The sequence below is a fragment of the Melozone crissalis genome, unplaced genomic scaffold (genome assembly GCF_028551555.1).
Source record: "Melozone crissalis strain CALT ecotype California unplaced genomic scaffold, PUWL_Pcris_2 ptg000081l_1, whole genome shotgun sequence".
Classification (NCBI taxonomy): domain Eukaryota; kingdom Metazoa; phylum Chordata; class Aves; order Passeriformes; family Passerellidae; genus Melozone; species Melozone crissalis.
Window position 1 is genome coordinate 13,235,699 of NW_026535858.1, and position 17,445 is coordinate 13,253,143.

Consider the following 17,445-nt stretch of genomic DNA (forward strand, 5'->3'; position numbering starts at 1 on the left):
AGGTTTTTCTGTGACTGTGGTGCTGGAACACTGTCCAATCCCTGTACGCTCGCCGGAGAGCCTACACACGATACAGATACACTATATGACTCTGCTCCACCTATAGAATCTAATACATTGCAGCACAACTGAATTCCTTTTCAGAAAGAAAGTCCTGCCATTCTAATATCATAACTATTAAAACTTTTTTTTTGGAGGAAGTTACACTTGCCCATTTCTGCAGAAAGAGACTGTATTAAAGCGGATGTGTGAGGTGTTGACACTATGGAGCTCAACCTACCAAAAAAGAAAGTGGCAATATGTTGACTCAGGATAACAGAACTGGGCGTTTTAGCATTACTGTGTAAACAAAGACTTTGAAGGGACAGAAGTGAAGAAAAATAAGCTGCAATTTTGTACAGATACCAACTTCTGAGAGCTGGTGTTTTTACAAGTAGCATTGAAACGCAGTCCAATTTGCAGTAGTACTATTCTGTAGACAAGCAGCATTCTTTGTTGCTGCCTTTATGGACATGGGTACCAATCGCTTTTGTAACATGGTAAAAATGTGAGCTAGCACTTCTGCATTTCTTTTGATTTTTTAACATTTATTCAGATTGAGAAATATGATTTTAATGCTTTAATCTCATGTAGTTTGTTTCTAATTTCAAGCAAAAAAACTTATTGTACTTGAATGTGTCCTGTTTTGTTAGCACACCTAGACTTGCTGTAACTGTACTCATGTCCCAGTATGTACGTTCTTTCTATGAAAGAGAAAACACTAATCTTAAATTATATCCAGCAATTTTTCTGGTGTCCTCTGAAGTTAGAATAATCTCCTCCCCTGCCCCAGCAATAGTCTGTACTCAAACCACCCTAACAAAAGAAAGAAAAGCGAGTGTTTTAATGAGACTTCCTAGACTATAATGCACTATAAAACAAAGTACCCATGTAACTAAGTTTTGTGAAAGAAATTTTACTATGTTTTAAAGTACACAGTAGAAAGTCTCCTCAAAACAGTCTTGTACTTTACTCTGTTCATAGTTTTTTTTGAACAGTCTGGACATTACTTACATAACCTGCTGGAAATCACAGCAATTTCCTGCTCTAATGAAGCTGAGACAAGTATATATACAGCCCTATACAGTTTCATAGCTTTTTTCCATTTATGTGTATTGGTGACAGTGGGTAATCAACAGCCTGAAAGTGTATGCATGTACCATAACATCTAGACTTAATATATTGTGGAGTACTCAATAACCATTATGTAGAGGGTAGGTATGAATTAAAGGGTTTAATTTCCTAGGAAAGACAATGGAAAAATGGTCATTTTTAAAAAATAAAGTTTATTAGATCATAATGTTGTCTGCTCCCACCTTCTTGAGAAACCCGTGCGAGTTCCTAAAGCCGGTCGATCATCGCCGTGAGTTTCCGAACCGCGTTTGCGTCACAGGTTGCTCCATCCACCACCTGGCACAGGTACCTGGGGGAACAACCACCTTTAGTGACAGGGACACTGAGGGCCAGAGCTTGAGATTGCCATCCCTGCAACAGCTTTAGGAGACATGGATGCTGGGCCTGGTGTAAAGGCTGCCAGCACGCCCCCCTACAGCACCTCTGTGTGCAAATTCAGACTGGCACAGTGACCCAAGGCTTAAAATACTGCTCAGCATCTCTGCCCTCCCATAGTACCTCCCTCCCTCCCTGTGAACATTTGATGTTCACAAAAGTAGTTCTAACTGCCCCTTGTGCTGTGACTGAGCAAAAGCCACTGCCCAAATATTAAAATAGGTTCCTATAAGCCATTTGTAACTTAGATACAGAAACCCTAGGCCTTACCTAAATATTCTCAGTGAGATGGTTGCTTTTTCAAACTCTTTGGCTTTTCTGTGCCCCTTCTGAATGACTTCCTCTGGAATATCTGCAAGTCTTGCTGCATTGAAGCCATAGCTCTTTGGGCAGGCTCCTTCAATGAACTTGTACAGGAACGTAATTGTTTCCTGGCTTGGATCCTCACTCTCATTTTCAACCATGCATGCCTGGGAAGAACAAGCCACAAGTTAAGAGTTTGCAAAATTGACCTGCAGCCTAAGAAAGGCATGGGACACCATGTCCTGTTCCCAAACCAGCCATTTCTCAGGGCAGAAGAGCACAGAAGAGCAGGAAAGTCCCAGCAGGGAGAAGCCCATGCTCCCAGGCATACATACCATGTGTCCCAGGCGCACGGCCCGGCTGTGGGCATGGTCCTCCACCAGGGAGTGGTAGTGAGTGGAGAAGAGCGTCCGGCAGCGGATCCTCTGCGCCAGCTCCTCCACCACCGCGCTCGCTATGGCCGTGCCGTCAAACGTGGCCGTGCCTCTGCCTGCGGACACAACGGGACACCCGTGGCACACTCGTAAAGCCAACCCACAGCTCACCTGCTGCTGGACAGACAGACACCCCACAGTGTGTGTTTGACACCCGTGGCACACTCGTAAAGTCAGCCCACAGCTCGCGTGCTGCTGGACAGACAGACACACAGACAGACACCCCACAGTGTGTGTTTGTTCCCCTCCCCGCTGTGTGCAAGGCAAACAGCAGTGAGGGGTGAGAGCCACCAGCAGCAGGGGAAGGGGACCTGGGTGCTGGCCCCATAACAATCAGCCTCTTCTGCACTGCAGAAAGAAGATGTTTCTGCTCTCCTGAGGTTTGCAGCAAGTAATTATGCAAAGCAAAAGCAGGAAACCACAGCTGGAAATAGGGTAATAATGACTGGGGGTGGGAGGTGGTGATGAGTTCCCAGGGCACCCAAGATGTGTTCATGTTAGAGAGGCTGACACACCAGTTAAACACCAGCATCATTATGGTGAAACTGGCCCTGTGTACTTGGCTGCCTTTCAGACAGCCCAAAAACCTTGCAGCCAGTCTTTCATCCCACAGATTTAGCTTCCATCTATTACAAAACAGTCTAATTACCCAGCTCATCCACGAGAACAAGGGAATGCTCTGTTGCATGCTGCAGAATGCTGGAAGTCTCACTCAATTCAACAAAGAAGGTACTTTCACCTTTAAAGGAAATGACCAAAAAAGAAAGCCACGAAGTAAGTCAAAGATCTGAGAACCACAACTAAAACCTCATTTAATCTGTGCTAGAATTTGGTTAAACTAAAGTGAAACTCAGTAGCTAACTGAAGATGAACAAAAACATGACACACATTTTCCACTGTGAAAACAGCAGGTTCCCATTTGCCAGAAAACACAAGTTTTGGTTCCTTTAGAGTACAGGAATAAGCACAAGCACAATTACTTAAGTTTTCAGGCCAACACACCTGCTTACTTTTAATAGCACCAGTCAAAAGTAATAGCTGGACAAAAAGAGGGGCACATGCTACAATGGGGAGAATTTTTGTCCCTTTCTTGCTCTGAATGCACAGGACAGGCTGAAGGTGTGTGTGGCTTTCAATCAGAAAAAAAAACAAGCAGAAAATCAAAGACTGAGAGACTGGAATTACTGGTTTGGTTGTGATGTCAGGAGGGAACTATCTGGATAATAAAGGCTTTATTTGTATGTTCTCTCCTTGAATGAAGTATGACAAAAGGAATATTCTGCTGCTAAGGCTCAAGCATCTCACGGGAGTTTCAGCAACCCAGATAATACAAAGCCTGAAAGTTACACCTGAAATTGGTTTTAGCAGATTATGAGCAGAATTACACAATTATTCACACCCTTCCACGTGAAAAACCCACACTTACAAAGTCAGGATTTACTTGTTCTTTGTGGAGATCATTACAAATAATTACAAGTAGCAGCAATTAATGCAATTTATTCCATTAAAGGCAAGCATTTCTTTACTGTACTCATGCTGCATGAGCACTGCTTTGCTCTAACATAAGTTTTCTAACATTAATTACTAAGCAGCATCCACCAATCCTGATTTTCTGCATTTATTTAAAGAAATTACCAGGATTTAATGGTTTCAACAATATTTAAGAATGGCCATTTATTCTCTTCAGAAAATAAAGCCCTAAAATTTTATTACTGAAAAAAATAACTTCATAAAAGTCCTGCTGACATCCATTACAAAGTGACTGCCGTGGAACAACTTTTCCTGTGCTTTCCTGTCTACACAGTGTGCAAACAAATGCATCAAGAACAGATTTCACAGCTCGTTCTTTGCAGTGCTTATCCTCACAATTGAAATGTCAAATCAGAAGTATAGTCCTCAGTTAACTGAAAAAAAATTGAAAACGCCACATTTTGCTAGACTATGTGTCATGAAGGAAGGGCCCTACTCATCTCTACCATAAACATTTAAGTATTCTTTCACACTTTTGATTCCTTCTTGTACTGAAATTAAACAAAATGGAGACGAGCTGGGCAAAGAAAGCCTTAATAACATTCTCTAGCTGAGAAGAAAAGCCTTGATTTGGGGAAGTGTCAATGTTTTTTTTAATTAAGAACTTGGAATGACTCATTTCCAAATTCCTTCTGGGCAACAAGTTCAGTGGGCTTAACTCTTTTCATATTCACTGACCCACATTTTTCAGCAGAGAGATCACAGAAAACCTGTGCCCTCCTTAATGAGCAGTGATACTACTCTTAGCACAACAATCATTTTATTTTTCTAGCCCAGTGGCACTTTGCCCATCACCACTGGCAGACTTTACCATTCCACTTGTCATGTCATCCTCCACTTGTGTCTTCCTCTCCATTAAAGGAACAAAATACCCCAAGAACTGTCAACTACTGCTTCCAAGAAGGACATCTGCCCTCTCTTGCTCATCAGAAGAAATCAGATTTCAAACATAATGATTGAAACAAGGGACTTCTGTAGTCCTTGCAGGAAGGTACAAAAACAACTCCTGTGCAACAGCTGCCCCAACATCACTGTCCTATTTCAGAACACTTACAAAAAGGTATCAGTGAGAGCAGAATATAATCAATTCTAAACAAAGATATTCCTCAGACTTGCATCCAGCTGGGAGTTAGGCTTTTAATATTAAAATTCATTCGGAAGTGATCCCATGAGTCTGTCAAAAATCGAACGAACGCACACATGAAAAAATAAACCCTAAGTACAATCCTGTCTCCACTCTGAACAACAACAGAGAAGAATGCACAGCTCTCCCAGCAAAATGCTGTTCCCTTTCCAGCTTGCCACTGGAAGCAGGAGCAGGAAGCTGGAGCCCCCAGTGCAGGCAGCTGTGTGTGAGGCACTCACCGGCCATGATCCTGTCGGAGGCGCCGAGGCGCGTGAACACGCGGTCGATGGGCGTGAGCCTGCAGGACTCCGCGGGCACGTAGCACCCCAGCTGGGCCATGACCACCAGGAGGCCAGCCTGCACAGCAAACAGGGACAGCAACATTTGCAGTGGTGTTTGCAGCTTCAGTTCCACACACACAACCAGGGCACGAAGCTGTGTTTCCCCTAAAACAGGAACTGGAGTACGTAAAGCTTCCCGCTGCTTTAACAGCTCCAGGCTGCAGCAGCATCAGCTCTGGCAGGACTGAACTACTCTGAAAGCCTTCAAAACACAAATTATCACAGCAAGCAGTGTTTATAAAGCAACCTCCCTGCTGATCTCTAGTTTCAGCTTGTTCAACCTGCAGAAGCATCTTTTGCCAGCTGATGCCAAGTCCTGGGTAAGTCACTTGAAAAAGATAAACCGTACTCTATCACTTCTTCCCAACCAACTCTCCTAGGCCAAATAAAACTTATCCCTCCCTAAAGCAGAAAATCTCCCTGAACATGAGCACTTTCTGGGACCTCCTGTGACCCCATGACAGCCAGGCCCTGTAATTCCCTCTCCCAAACGCCAGAGGAAGCCTGGGACACATGACAATCACCTGTCTCATGAGCGTAGATTTGCCACCCATGTTGGGGCCAGTTACCAGCACACAGGAGGCCTCACTGCTGCTGCCTTCATCCTTGATGCCTATCACGATGTCATTGGGAATAAAATCATCCCCAAAGAAAGTTTTTGTGATGCAAGGATGGCGGGAATTTCTAAGTTCCAGAAAGGGAGGAGCATTATCCGTAGGCAGCAGGATTACAGGTCGGCACAGAGGTCCATCACCACCTTGACTGTAGTGAGCAAGGGACATCAAGACATCTAGAAAATGAAGAGAAATTCCAGTCAGTCACACTTTCAAATTTCTTCATACACAGGAATTAATTTACTCATTGAACAGCAATTTTGTAGAAACACTTTTCTATTTTATTCCATTTTCCTCATAAGGGAAACACCCACGATGGACTCCAGAACAAGTAAAAGGTGGGAATATTTACAGTGTCTTTCCTCATTCCTTCCAGATTTCTATAGATGTCATGATAAAAACACTCCCCCTATAGTTATTTTTGTTCAAAAGTCTTTAAAATCCACATCATTTAATTTCAAAAATTCACGAATAAAACAATAATTTATTGCACTGGTTTTTCATTTAGAACTAGGAGGAAATCAGCTTCTGTGACAGTGAATTACTTTGTGAAGAATCCTAATTCTGCTTGAAAGTTGCCAGTGGAAAACTGTATAAATATTAAAACTCTGTGTGTCCAGCAGGAAGCAGCAGCACAAGATCCCTCAGTTAGCTGAGCCCTGAGGTTCTAAAAGCTATCACCCACACAATGAGACTGTTCATGATTTTAGAGGCTTTATGTACACACATTACAGCTGAGCCTGGACACTGAATTCCTCCCTGCTGGGAACCAATTCAGCACTTGCCCTGAGCTGTGGTGTGGTTGATGTGACTGCTTCCCAGCTCTCCCAGCAAATCCATTCCCAGCCAACACTCCCTGCCTGCCTGCCCTCCCCTTTTCTGCTCTAGTGGCATTCAGAGACTGCTTTCATTTCTCCCTGGAACAAAGACATCCCAGAGTGCCTCATCCTAGCAGAAAATCCACAGGACAGAAGTATGCCAGTCCTGAGAAGGGAATACAGGAGATTGTTCTATCCCAGAAATTTAAGGAGGATTTGGGGAAGCCTTCTTAGTAGACTACCTTCTTCAAGGTTCAACATTGAGCACTTCTATTTTTAAAGGATGGCCAGAAATCATCCTGCTCAGATAAAAAAAACTTACCAGCAGGTTAGATTTTTATAGCTCCATTTAATAAGAAGCTACTAATCCACACACGAGGCTCTGGAAGCAGTGAGGCCCACCAGGCTACACTGAACTGGGAGAAACACTTGGCTGCACATCTACAACCACATAACAGGAATGAAGAAATAGCTTGCAAACATCACAAGGCCCAGCAACTGTCCTGCTATTTAGCAACAGGAATGAAACAGGGAATCACTGCTAATTCTCAAAGCCTTTACCACAATCAGGAGCTTTCAAACAAGTGAAGAGTTGGCAACGAGCTTCCCTAGATCAGATTTCAGCAGCCCAGGGGTACCTTTACTGTGTCAGAAGGAGGCAAAGCTCTTACCCAGCACAGCAATGCACTCCACAGCTGTCTGCCAGTCCTTGCTGTTCTTGTCGAAGTTGTAGAAGAGGCGCCTCATGCAGTCCTTGAGGGCGGCGTCGCGGCGCTCCTCGGCGTTCACCATGGCGGCCAGCATCCTCTCGATCTCCTTGGTCCAGTAGCGCTTGTAGCCCTTCCTGCTGGACCTCAGCTCGTACTCCTCGGGCAGGCTTCGGGAGATGACACTTTCTGGGATCTCCATCTGGTACCGGTTCTTGCCCGTCCCCCAGTACTGCACGGACTTGGACCCGAGCAGCTTGCGCTGCTTATCCAGGTACTTGCGCAGGTCCTCCTCGAGAGCTCTGATATCCTCCAGCGCTCCGTCGTAATCGGGGTCAAAGCCCAGCTTGGGGGTGATCACTCCTGTCTTCCGAGCCTGGTTGTGATCAAAGGCCGTGTCCCACCTGGTGAGCTCTGCGCTCAGGTCTGGGAAGCGGCCATCGGGATTTTGGGCTTTGCGGGTGACCAGCTGCCTCAGGACTCTGGATTTGAAGTCGCCGGCGAACTCCTCCATGAACTCGACAATTTCATTCATTATTTTGAAGCCCTCCAGGGTAGACAGAAAGTCAGCGATTTTTTTCTTGCTGTACTTGAGTTCTTCATAGAAGATGGCCCTGCTGTCAGGATGGTTCTGACTTTTGAGTGGTGACCCAATGCTGTGAATTTTGCTGAGCAGCCTCTCAAGGTCAGGCAGTTTCTTGAGGTACTCAGTGACTTCAGACATTTTATCTGGCACTGCCAGGAGGTCCTCGACAGCATCCAAACGATCATTGATGGATTTAGGATTACAGAGAGGAGCGCAGAGCCACTGTTTCAGGAGTCGCTTCCCAAATGGTGTACAGCAAGAATCAATCCTTTCCAACAAAGTACCTTCAGTGCTTCCATTGGTTCCATTCTGCAGGACTTCCAAGTTCATCAGGGTGACTCCATCCAGCACCATCCGCTGGCCAGTTCTGCCAAACAAACTACTTGAACTCGTGGTTTTTGCAGTAGCAATATCCACAGGGACATATTCCTCAAAGTTTGCCTGTGATAACAGCTCCTGATCGATCAGACATTTTTTGAGATAGAAGACACATCCCCCAAGAGCTGACAAAGCTAACTCACTGTTTTCACCAGGAGTTAATCCCAGGGAGTCACTCTCTGAAGTCAGAGATTTGATTACAGAGGGCAGAGAACATCCATTTTCAGAATTCTGCTTCTCCTTGAAATATCCTTCTTCAAGAAGGACTTTTAGTGTTTTAGACGCATTCCAGAACTGGGAACCCGAGGTCAGCCCTTCCTGAATGCAAGAAACCAGCGAGCCCTTCAGTATCTTCTGTGTGTCCACAGACAGGTTGCCCTTCTCAAACAGCACCTGCACAGGGGTGTAGTGAGCTACCAAAGTCCTGAACCTGGAGCAGTGGCGGTCGTCAGGGAACTGCCCGACGTGGAACTTCCCCATGGAGGTGTCGACGAAGCAGACGCCGTAGAGGCGCGTCCCGGCCGCGTCCTCGTTCTCCTTCACGCTCAGCAGGAACCGGCTGTGGTTCTCGGAGGGGTCGCAGTCCATGACGCTGTAGGTCTGCGTCCCCTTGGTGATGATCCTGCAGATCTCCCGCCGCACCACCTTGTCAGACCTGCTGGAGTGGCCCGCGGCCCTGCAGCGCGCCTCCATCATTTCGGGCGTTTCCGTCTGCTCCACGCGCGCCACCTTGTAGCCCTTCTGCACCAGCACGTCGGAGAAGCGGCCGAACGCGGTCTCCGGAAAGCCCGAGTGCGCCCAGGTGCCCTTCATGAAGATGAGGCCCAGCTCGTTGACGCCGGTGACCGCGTCCATGTGGTACAGCTCGTAGAACTTCCCCACCTTGTAGCAAATCACGGCGTCGAAGTTCTGGCTCTTGAGCTGCCACCACCTGCGCACGCCCGGCGTGCACTTATTGAGGTAATCCTCGGGCACGTGCAGAGTGCAGGGGTCGTAGTCAGGGTCACCCTGACGCCGCCTGTGCGCATCCCTCCTCTTCCCCTCCTGCAGCCACTCCAGCTTCTCGTGCTCCCACGCCGAGAAGCCGCCAGCGCCGCCGCTGCAAGCATTTGCTTGAGATTCAAAACTTTCAGGTGCTGCAAAGGATGTCAGCTTAGACTTGGCATCTGAAGAGACTGCTGCTGCTCTTTTGGGTGTTTCAGAACAGTCATTTCCCAGGCTACTCCTCTTAGCAGGCTTTTTCACCTCTCTCCTCTTGCGTTTAGAAGGGACTTTTACAGGGCTCTCTGCAACACTCTCTGCCTCTGTCTCTGTGTCAGAAGACTCATTTTCATCCACTCCACTACTGGCTTCCTCACTGCTGGCTGCTTCTTTCCCATCAGGCTTGAACTCCACATCAGAGCCATCGTGGTCACTGTCAGAATCCAACACTCTCCTTCTCTTGGCTTTTACAGCTCTTTCCCTGCTTATCACCCGCTTATTGCTTTTCACATCCTCCTCACTGTTGCAGTCTTCACTGTTGCCTGATGCATTTTCACTCATCTCCTGGAAAAATAAATTATTTTGTCTGTAGATAATTCTGGCTACAAATACTGCTGCATAAAGAAGTGCAAAAATGTGCAGTAACGCAGTACCTATGATGCTTCAAGCAAGAGACAGCAGAGCCACAGCCAATTCCAAGTACCTTAACAGAACCCAGATTTTTTCTGGACAACTAACTTCTACTGGCCAGTGGCATAATCACTCTTATTTCTGTTCTTTAGAGACTCATTCATTACTGTGCATATGTGATGCTGATGAACAAAGCATTTAAACTGCACAAAAAAAGAATATGGCACATGTAGGAGAAAGAAAAGCAACTCTATTATTTGCCTTTTCAGCCTCAAACTTTAAGGGAAAACCAGCAGCAGAGGGACTGCAGTGAGTACAAAGTGCCACTGCACACAACACAATGTCTGGAGTGGCACCTGTCCCTCGGGGCACTGTCACACTGGAGACTGAGTAGATGAGCTAAGGGAAGCCACCATCCCACTGACAGTGTCCCCATACCATTCCTCTCCAAAGAAATCTATTTCAAGGCACATGGTGCTTCTGAAATAATAGCTGAATCAACACAACATGAATACAATACAATAAAACATCACTTTTTAGTTACTCCATCAAGACTGCTGTTAGCAGTGCAAGAACTGGTATTTTAGTGCTACTCCACAAGATGAGGGTGGGCTCCAAAAATGCAATTTGATGCCTTAGATGAAGAGTCAATAAGCTATAAATTTATATACTAAGATACACTTAAACTCCAGATCAAACTTAGGGCAACTTGGACTATGAATAGCAGATAGAGAAGATAAAATGATGCATCAGAAAAAAAGCATTTCTGGGTGAAAAAGTAGATCACCAGGGAGTGATGAGTGAAGAGAGTCAGAGAAGTTGAGTAGATTCTGAGGTCAGTCCTTACCATACAGAACACCAAAGAGACTTGTCTTTCCAACTAGAAAAGATGAGAGACCAGCATATGACCTGACAACACAGAAGCAGTACAAAAAAAAAAGACAAATGGATACATATGTGTGCAAGATTAACGAGGAGATAAGCTGTGATTACTGTACCAGAGAACTGCAGGATATTCCATGCTCAGCTCCAAGTCACAGCTTCTAAGTTCTAGCAATATTTCTGCAAGTGACAGCAATTAAGAAACATTTTACCTCCACTTCTTCCTCTTCCTCCTCTGTGTCTGAAGGCTCATTGCATACTGCCAGTTCAAGCCTCTTGGTTTTATCTTTGCTCATGGCATCGTCTGCCAGCACCATGGCTCTCTTAATTTCAGGCTTTGTGCTGTAAAACATACCTCCCTTCATCGTCTCCTTGTCTGATGAACCTGTAAAAAACACAGATTTGTTAAGAACAAATGCTAAATGCTAGACTTAACATTTGTTAAGTCTAGTGATCATAGCTCACTTTTAAATGCATTCAGGCAACTAGCATTCATATTCAGATAACTAAACTCCTGTGCTGCTACCACTCATTCCCACCACATCTTAAATACAGCAATCTATCACTCCTTCATTCTGCTGAACCACCCCTGGGGAAAGGACAGAGACTCACAAATGAAATGCCTACCTCCATGAACACTTGAAGAATTGCTTCTATTTCTGTAACTCATTAGCACATGTGAGCACTCCTAGGCTGAGCTCTGACTCACTCTCACTGTAGTTAGTACTGAGTTTAACACTGGCAGAGCAGCAGACAGACTGACTGAGACCACAGGGCTGTTTTGGCAGTGACCACGTAAGCTCAGCCAGAGTTATCTTCACTTTCTAGGCACAAGCCACCTGTGGCACAGCCCTGAGAGCTCTGCTGGCCTGCAAAGTGCTGCTGTGAGCGCAGCCAGGCACCAGCCCAGCCCATCAGCCAGATTAGCTGATGGCCAATCACGCTGGGCACCCAGGCTGCCACTGCAGGGCAGGGAACAAAGCCTGCTATTAATAACTGCTGCATTCCCTCCTCCTCCTGCCACCACCTGCACACACACTAACCCAGAGCCAGAGACTGATCTCAGGCCCTTTTCCCCACTCTTGTGAACCCCTCCATCCACCACTGCTGACTGCAGCTTCAGCTCTAACCCAGTGGCACACAAGGACAGAGGACTTGGAGGACACCAAACACCCCAGAAACAAATCAAACAAAATTCTGGCTCACAATCAACCCCCAGTTTGCAGTAACAAAGCAGGGAGTTACAAGTAGCTGCTTCAACAGCACAAAGGCAACACATTAGCAATCCAGACCTCCCTTTTGGATTTCCAAATGCAATGAGGCAGTCTAAAAATATTCTGCATTAATATTAAATGCGACTGAACAACGTCAGAAGAAAAATCTTCTCATATAATTGAGCTGCACATTTAAGGGTGCAACACCTGCATATTCACTTAACCAACTGCTGTGCAGCTTCACTTCTTCCTGTCCACCTGTTACAGGTCTGGCCCTGTGCTCTCTGCACTTACTCAGGTACAAAAAAATAACACAACCCAAGAAATTTATCCATTTTCTTACCCAAAGACTCTAACACTTTTCCTTTGTATATAAAAAATGCTTTTTGTTTGTATTTAAAGCAAATAGATATTTTAAATATTTTTAATCTGTTCTGCATTCAACACTTCTCCTGTGATAAATCTGTATATCTGTGTTTAAACTTCATTTTGGCAATTTTCTTTTGGCAAATAGATTAATTTCCCTTACCTGCATTTGCTTCTAAGTACAGCTGTAAGTTCTCAGAATATTTTGATTGTTTTCAAATACTTTGGGGAAAGACACATATAACCATGGACCAATTTACTTGCAATAAATTATGCTAACACTCATAGCAATAACATTACCATTGTAATTTAAAACTATGGCTGAAGTGCAGCACACTGAAGTACAGAGGAGACAAAGATGTGGCTACATGATCACAAGATGGAACTCTGACTGTATAAAGGAAGAAACTATTTAAATTCAGTGACAGGTTTTTTTCAGTGACACAAGCAAATCCTACAGAGCATCAGAAATACTGTACTACATATGAAGTATTTGACTAACAAGACAGTTTACAGCCAATGATTTAGTTTTCAGTAACTGTAAAATCATGAAAAAAGGGGAAAACAGATTATGTTTACTAAAAAGGTGAGATTTATTATACAAAATGTTAACTCATTACATTTGATTTTCACTAGTTAGCCATGTAATTTCTTCAGTATCACAAACACCAACTCTGATCTGTAACTACCAGCACTGCCCCTCACCAATACTCAATTCTGAAGTTATATATTTTATTTACAGAACTGCTGCACTGCTGAGAACAAACACTGCAGCAGAATTAATTATATTTACCCAATATCCTGGGCCTAGCCTTTTAATTCTGGACATACTACAGTTCCTAAATAGCTGCTTAAAAACTGGGTTTGACACTCCTAATACTTTAGGGATTTCAGGGCTAAAAGTGGAAATACTGGGTTTATCTTTCACATCATTTTTATACTGAAAAAAGAAAATATCTCCAAACATCAGCAAGCTTTAAGTTTGCTTAATTAGTTGTTCTAATATAATAAATGAAAGGGCATGGTGTTTTATGTTTCAAGAACTGTATAAACACAAATGTATCTGTAACCCTCAAAAACTTGTAGCTTACAAAGCACAAAACATGTTCAATTCTACTCTTGGTTTTGCTGCTCTTCTCTATGGAGAATAATATATCCTATATTCCAAGCCTGTAATTCCAAAACAAGTGGCATGTTTCCATTCCAAACAGTTTTGTTCCTATCTCTTACCTTTATATGGCTTCAGGTACTTAACACTGATCCAGCCCCTCGTAGGGCTGTCATCAAAGAACTGCACGTGCACACGAGTGGATTTTCCTTTTCCTCTGACTATTGTCCCTTCAGTGGGGTGGTTGTAAATGAGACATGGCCACCAGGGATAGCCTTCCATCTTGGCCCACACCATGTCCCCAGGAGAATATTCACAGGAGGCACTGCAGAGAAAACAAATGTGTCATGTAAGGAACACAGGCATCTGGAACAGCTCTCTTCACAAATGTCACTGCACACTGCTGCTGAGCATTTTGCCCTCCAACCTGGATTACACAGTTCTTCCATACCACCACCAACGCTTCTCCTAAACTTTGATTTGCTCCTCCAGGTTCTGCAGGATTCCCACAGAGACAGAGCTTTATCACAGAATGGTTTGGGTTCAAAAGGACCCTAAAGGTCACCTGGTCCCAGCCCCCTGCCATGCACAGGGACACCTCCCACTATCCCAGGTTACTCAGAGCCCCCATCCAGCCTGGCCTTGAACACTTGAACACGGGTGGAGCACTCACATCCAACCTGTGCCAATTCCTCACCAAGCTCACAGTGAGCAATTTCTTCCCTAAATCTAATTAGACCTACTCTCTTTCAGCTGAAACCATTCCCACTCGCCTTGTCACTACATGCCCTTTTCCTGTAGAAACTAATTTTCAACCAGGCACCTAAAGAAAAGAGCAAGACTTCAAAAACCCCTCAGGCTACAAAAAAGTGAATAAATAAAAAACTCTACCTGCACTCCAAAGCACCTGGGGCAGCTTTTATTTGCTCTCTCCTCCTTCCCACAGATTTCACTGCCACACTTGCACAGATGATGGCTGGGACACTCCTGCAGGCTGTGGCCCAACCACCAGTGACACTCAGTGCGCTGACACGGGGGACACTTGTGGTGTTCAGCACAAGGGAGACATGGAGCTCCTGGAGCGGCTCCAGCAGAGGGCAACAAACATGACAATGGGAAAGGAGCATCTCTCTTAAGAGGAAAGGCTCAGGGAGCCGGGCCTGTTCGGCCCTGAGGAGAGATGACTGAGGGGGACTTCATCAATATGCATAAATACCTAAATGAGGTATTCATCAATATGTATAAATACCTAAATGAGGGGCTGCCAAGAAGATGGAGCCAGGCTTTCCTTGTTAATACCAAGCATGAGGACACGAAACAAAGAGCACAAAGCTCCACCAGACCACAAGGAAGAGTTTCTTGACTGTGCGTGACTGTGCGCTGGAACTGATTGGGCGGAGAGGCGGAGCCGCCCTCCCTGGAGGTACTAAAAACTGAACACAGCCCTGTGCCATGTGCTCTGGGATGTCCCTACTCGAGCGGGATGTCCCTATTCGAGCGGATTAACCCTGCTCGAGTGGGGAGGTTGGGCCAGATGTCCCTCTGTGCTCCCCTCCAGCCTGACCCACTGTGCCCCTCTGTGACACAGCACGGAAAGCAAATTTAAACAGGCGTGCAGCGCTACATCCAAACAGCACAGCCCGTCCCGCAGGTGTCCCATTGTCCCGCCGGGAGCCCAGGCCGCTGCGGGCCCGGCCGGGCAGCGTATCCAGGGAATGGCGGGCACTGCGCCAGCCACGGGGCGACAGCGACACACGGACACCCCGCGGGTCCCGCTCCCACTGCCGGCCGCTGCAGCTCCATCCCGCCTCCCATTCCCGCTCTCCCTTCCCGCGTCCCCGCCGGTACCTGGCGGCCTTGGGGGCCTTGGCGGCCGCGCCGCCCCCCGCGCCCTTCTCGCCGTTCTCGCCGCGCCGCGCCGCCGCTCGGCCCGCCCCGCCCGGGGGGCTGCCGGCGGCCTGCAGGCCATTCCGCTCCCCCGAGGCGCGGCGGGGCTCGCTGCGGGGCTCGGTGCCGGCCGGCGGGGCCTTGGAGAAGAAGCGGAGCAGGGTGCTCTGGCGAGACATGGCCGCGGCGGGAAGCGCGGGCCGCCCTGCGCGCCAAACCCGCGCGCCCGGCCCCGCCCCGGCCCCGCCCCGCTCGCGGCTTTGGCGGGAAACGCTGAGGGAGCGGCCGGGCCCGTGCGTCCCTGTTGGCCTCAATTGGTGCAAAACGCGGAATATCTGGAAATTCCCGTGAGAAAGGAGGTGGGGTGATGTGTGATCTTCGTGTGCTTCCAACCCTAGTCAACAGGAAAGGGGATTTAACCCCTGAAATAGCGGCTGACGAGCAATCCCTGAGTGACGTCCCAAATTACTTGTGGGTAGGGCTACCTTGTTAAGGTTTAGGGCTCGAGGTGATCTCCCACCTCGGGGGAGGTTAACAAGGCCTGGGGAGAAGGATGTGCAGCTGATAGTGGATACAAAGAATGCAGAATTTATGGGCCACAAGGACATTTGGCAGGACCCCAAAGATAAGGAAGAAACTAATAAAGACAACTCAGCAACTGTGCTGAACCAGCTCCAGTTGGGTAAAATGTAATTCTGGCAGGGGGAGATGGTGACCACCAACTCATGGACCCAAGAAACTCACACAAAAGAGGGGAAAGACTGAGTATGGGACTAATTAGCAGGAGAAGCAAGAGAATCATTAATAAGCAGAAGACAGAATACTAATTAATAAGAGAACTATGTAACTTTTAGCCAGTCAACATTAATGCCTTTGTTTGCTAAAATGTATAAATATTTAAAGGTTTTGTCATGCTGGCATTAAGGCTTTGCCACCTAGCTCCCTTTTCTGTGCAGAACTGTGAATAAATCAAATATCTCAGCTCTCTGTGTGGATTGGCCTCTGGCATACCAAGTCAAAGAACCCATTTTGGGACAACAGCTACTGCCCTCTGTGAAAAACACCACTCACTCTTTAAAATTTTAAAAGTTTAATAGTAATAAAATGGTTATAAAAATAGCAATTTAATTAGAGTAATAAAATTTTTGGACAATTTGAGTTAGGACAATATGAGACAACAGAAACAAAGAGTTACAGACGTCCGGGTGCCTTTTTCTGGGCAACATAAGCCCGAAAAAGGACACACGTTAACAGAGGATTAACCCTTAAAAACAATAACCTGTTGCATATTCATACACTTCATATACGATGCATAAATTTAATTCAAGCAAAGGATTCTCTCTGGTCCTCGTCAGCTTCTTCCTCCTAATCCTAATGGCATCGAGGCAGGAAGAAGTACATTTCCCCTGATAATGGGGCAATAAATTCTCTTTCTCTGAAAGATTTAGGTAAAGTAGTCCTGTGGCTGCTATCTCAGTGCAAGTCCTTTCTTTTAAAAAAAGTATCCTACATAACATAGTTTCTATTTTAACATTTTGTTTTAACATAAATCTATATTTAACACAGTACTTAAGAGAATTAATACAGCATTACTTTCTAACACAACACATATAATATTCATTTTAATATTTGCAAAAAGCCAATCATAAAATACGCATTTTTCACACCTCCAAACCCCATGCCCTGCCTGCCATGGGGCCACAGTGCTTGTTATGGTCGATGGTGTGATGGCATGAGCTTTTTGTGGAGCCTTCCCACAAAAACACCCTCAGGGAAGGAGCAGTTGTGGCACTGGTGTTGGGCAGCTTCCTCCCTGCCCTGCAGCGCTGTGGTGGCAAGAGGAGAAGCTGGTACATGGCTGGAGGAGAAGCTTGGGCAGCTGCCAGCCCCACTTCTCAGCTGGTTTCACTGGCAGAGTTAAGAAGTGGCAGCTAAAATAACAGGATCTCTTCCCATGGTTTTGTTTTGGTTTTTTAGGTTTTTTTTTTTATA

The 17,445-nt window shown here is 45.9% G+C and overlaps 2 protein-coding genes across 3 annotated transcripts in view; one reads left to right on the forward strand and one right to left on the reverse strand.

The window, feature by feature from the left end:
- The window catches only part of FBXO11 (F-box protein 11), a 71,271-nt gene extending 69,932 nt beyond the window's left edge, over positions 1–1,339 (forward strand). For both annotated transcript variants that reach the window (XM_054290155.1, XM_054290156.1), the window contains exon 23: positions 3–1,339. In XM_054290155.1, coding sequence (XP_054146130.1) covers positions 3–132 — 130 coding nt within the window. In that variant the 3' untranslated portion in view covers positions 133–1,339. The remainder of the gene's footprint in view (positions 1–2) is intronic.
- Positions 138–15,510, reverse strand: MSH6 (mutS homolog 6). The gene is made up of 10 exons (XM_054290154.1): positions 15,415–15,510; positions 13,689–13,891; positions 11,091–11,263; positions 7,386–9,930; positions 5,807–6,072; positions 5,181–5,298; positions 2,935–3,024; positions 2,187–2,341; positions 1,819–2,018; positions 138–1,462 (listed from the first exon to the last, which is right to left on the reverse strand). The coding sequence occupies exons 2-10, from the start codon at positions 13,861–13,863 to the stop codon at positions 1,381–1,383; spliced, it is 3,804 nt and encodes a 1,267-aa protein (XP_054146129.1). The 5' UTR covers positions 13,864–13,891; positions 15,415–15,510; the 3' UTR covers positions 138–1,380.
- Between the last annotated feature and the right edge of the window lie 1,935 nt (positions 15,511–17,445).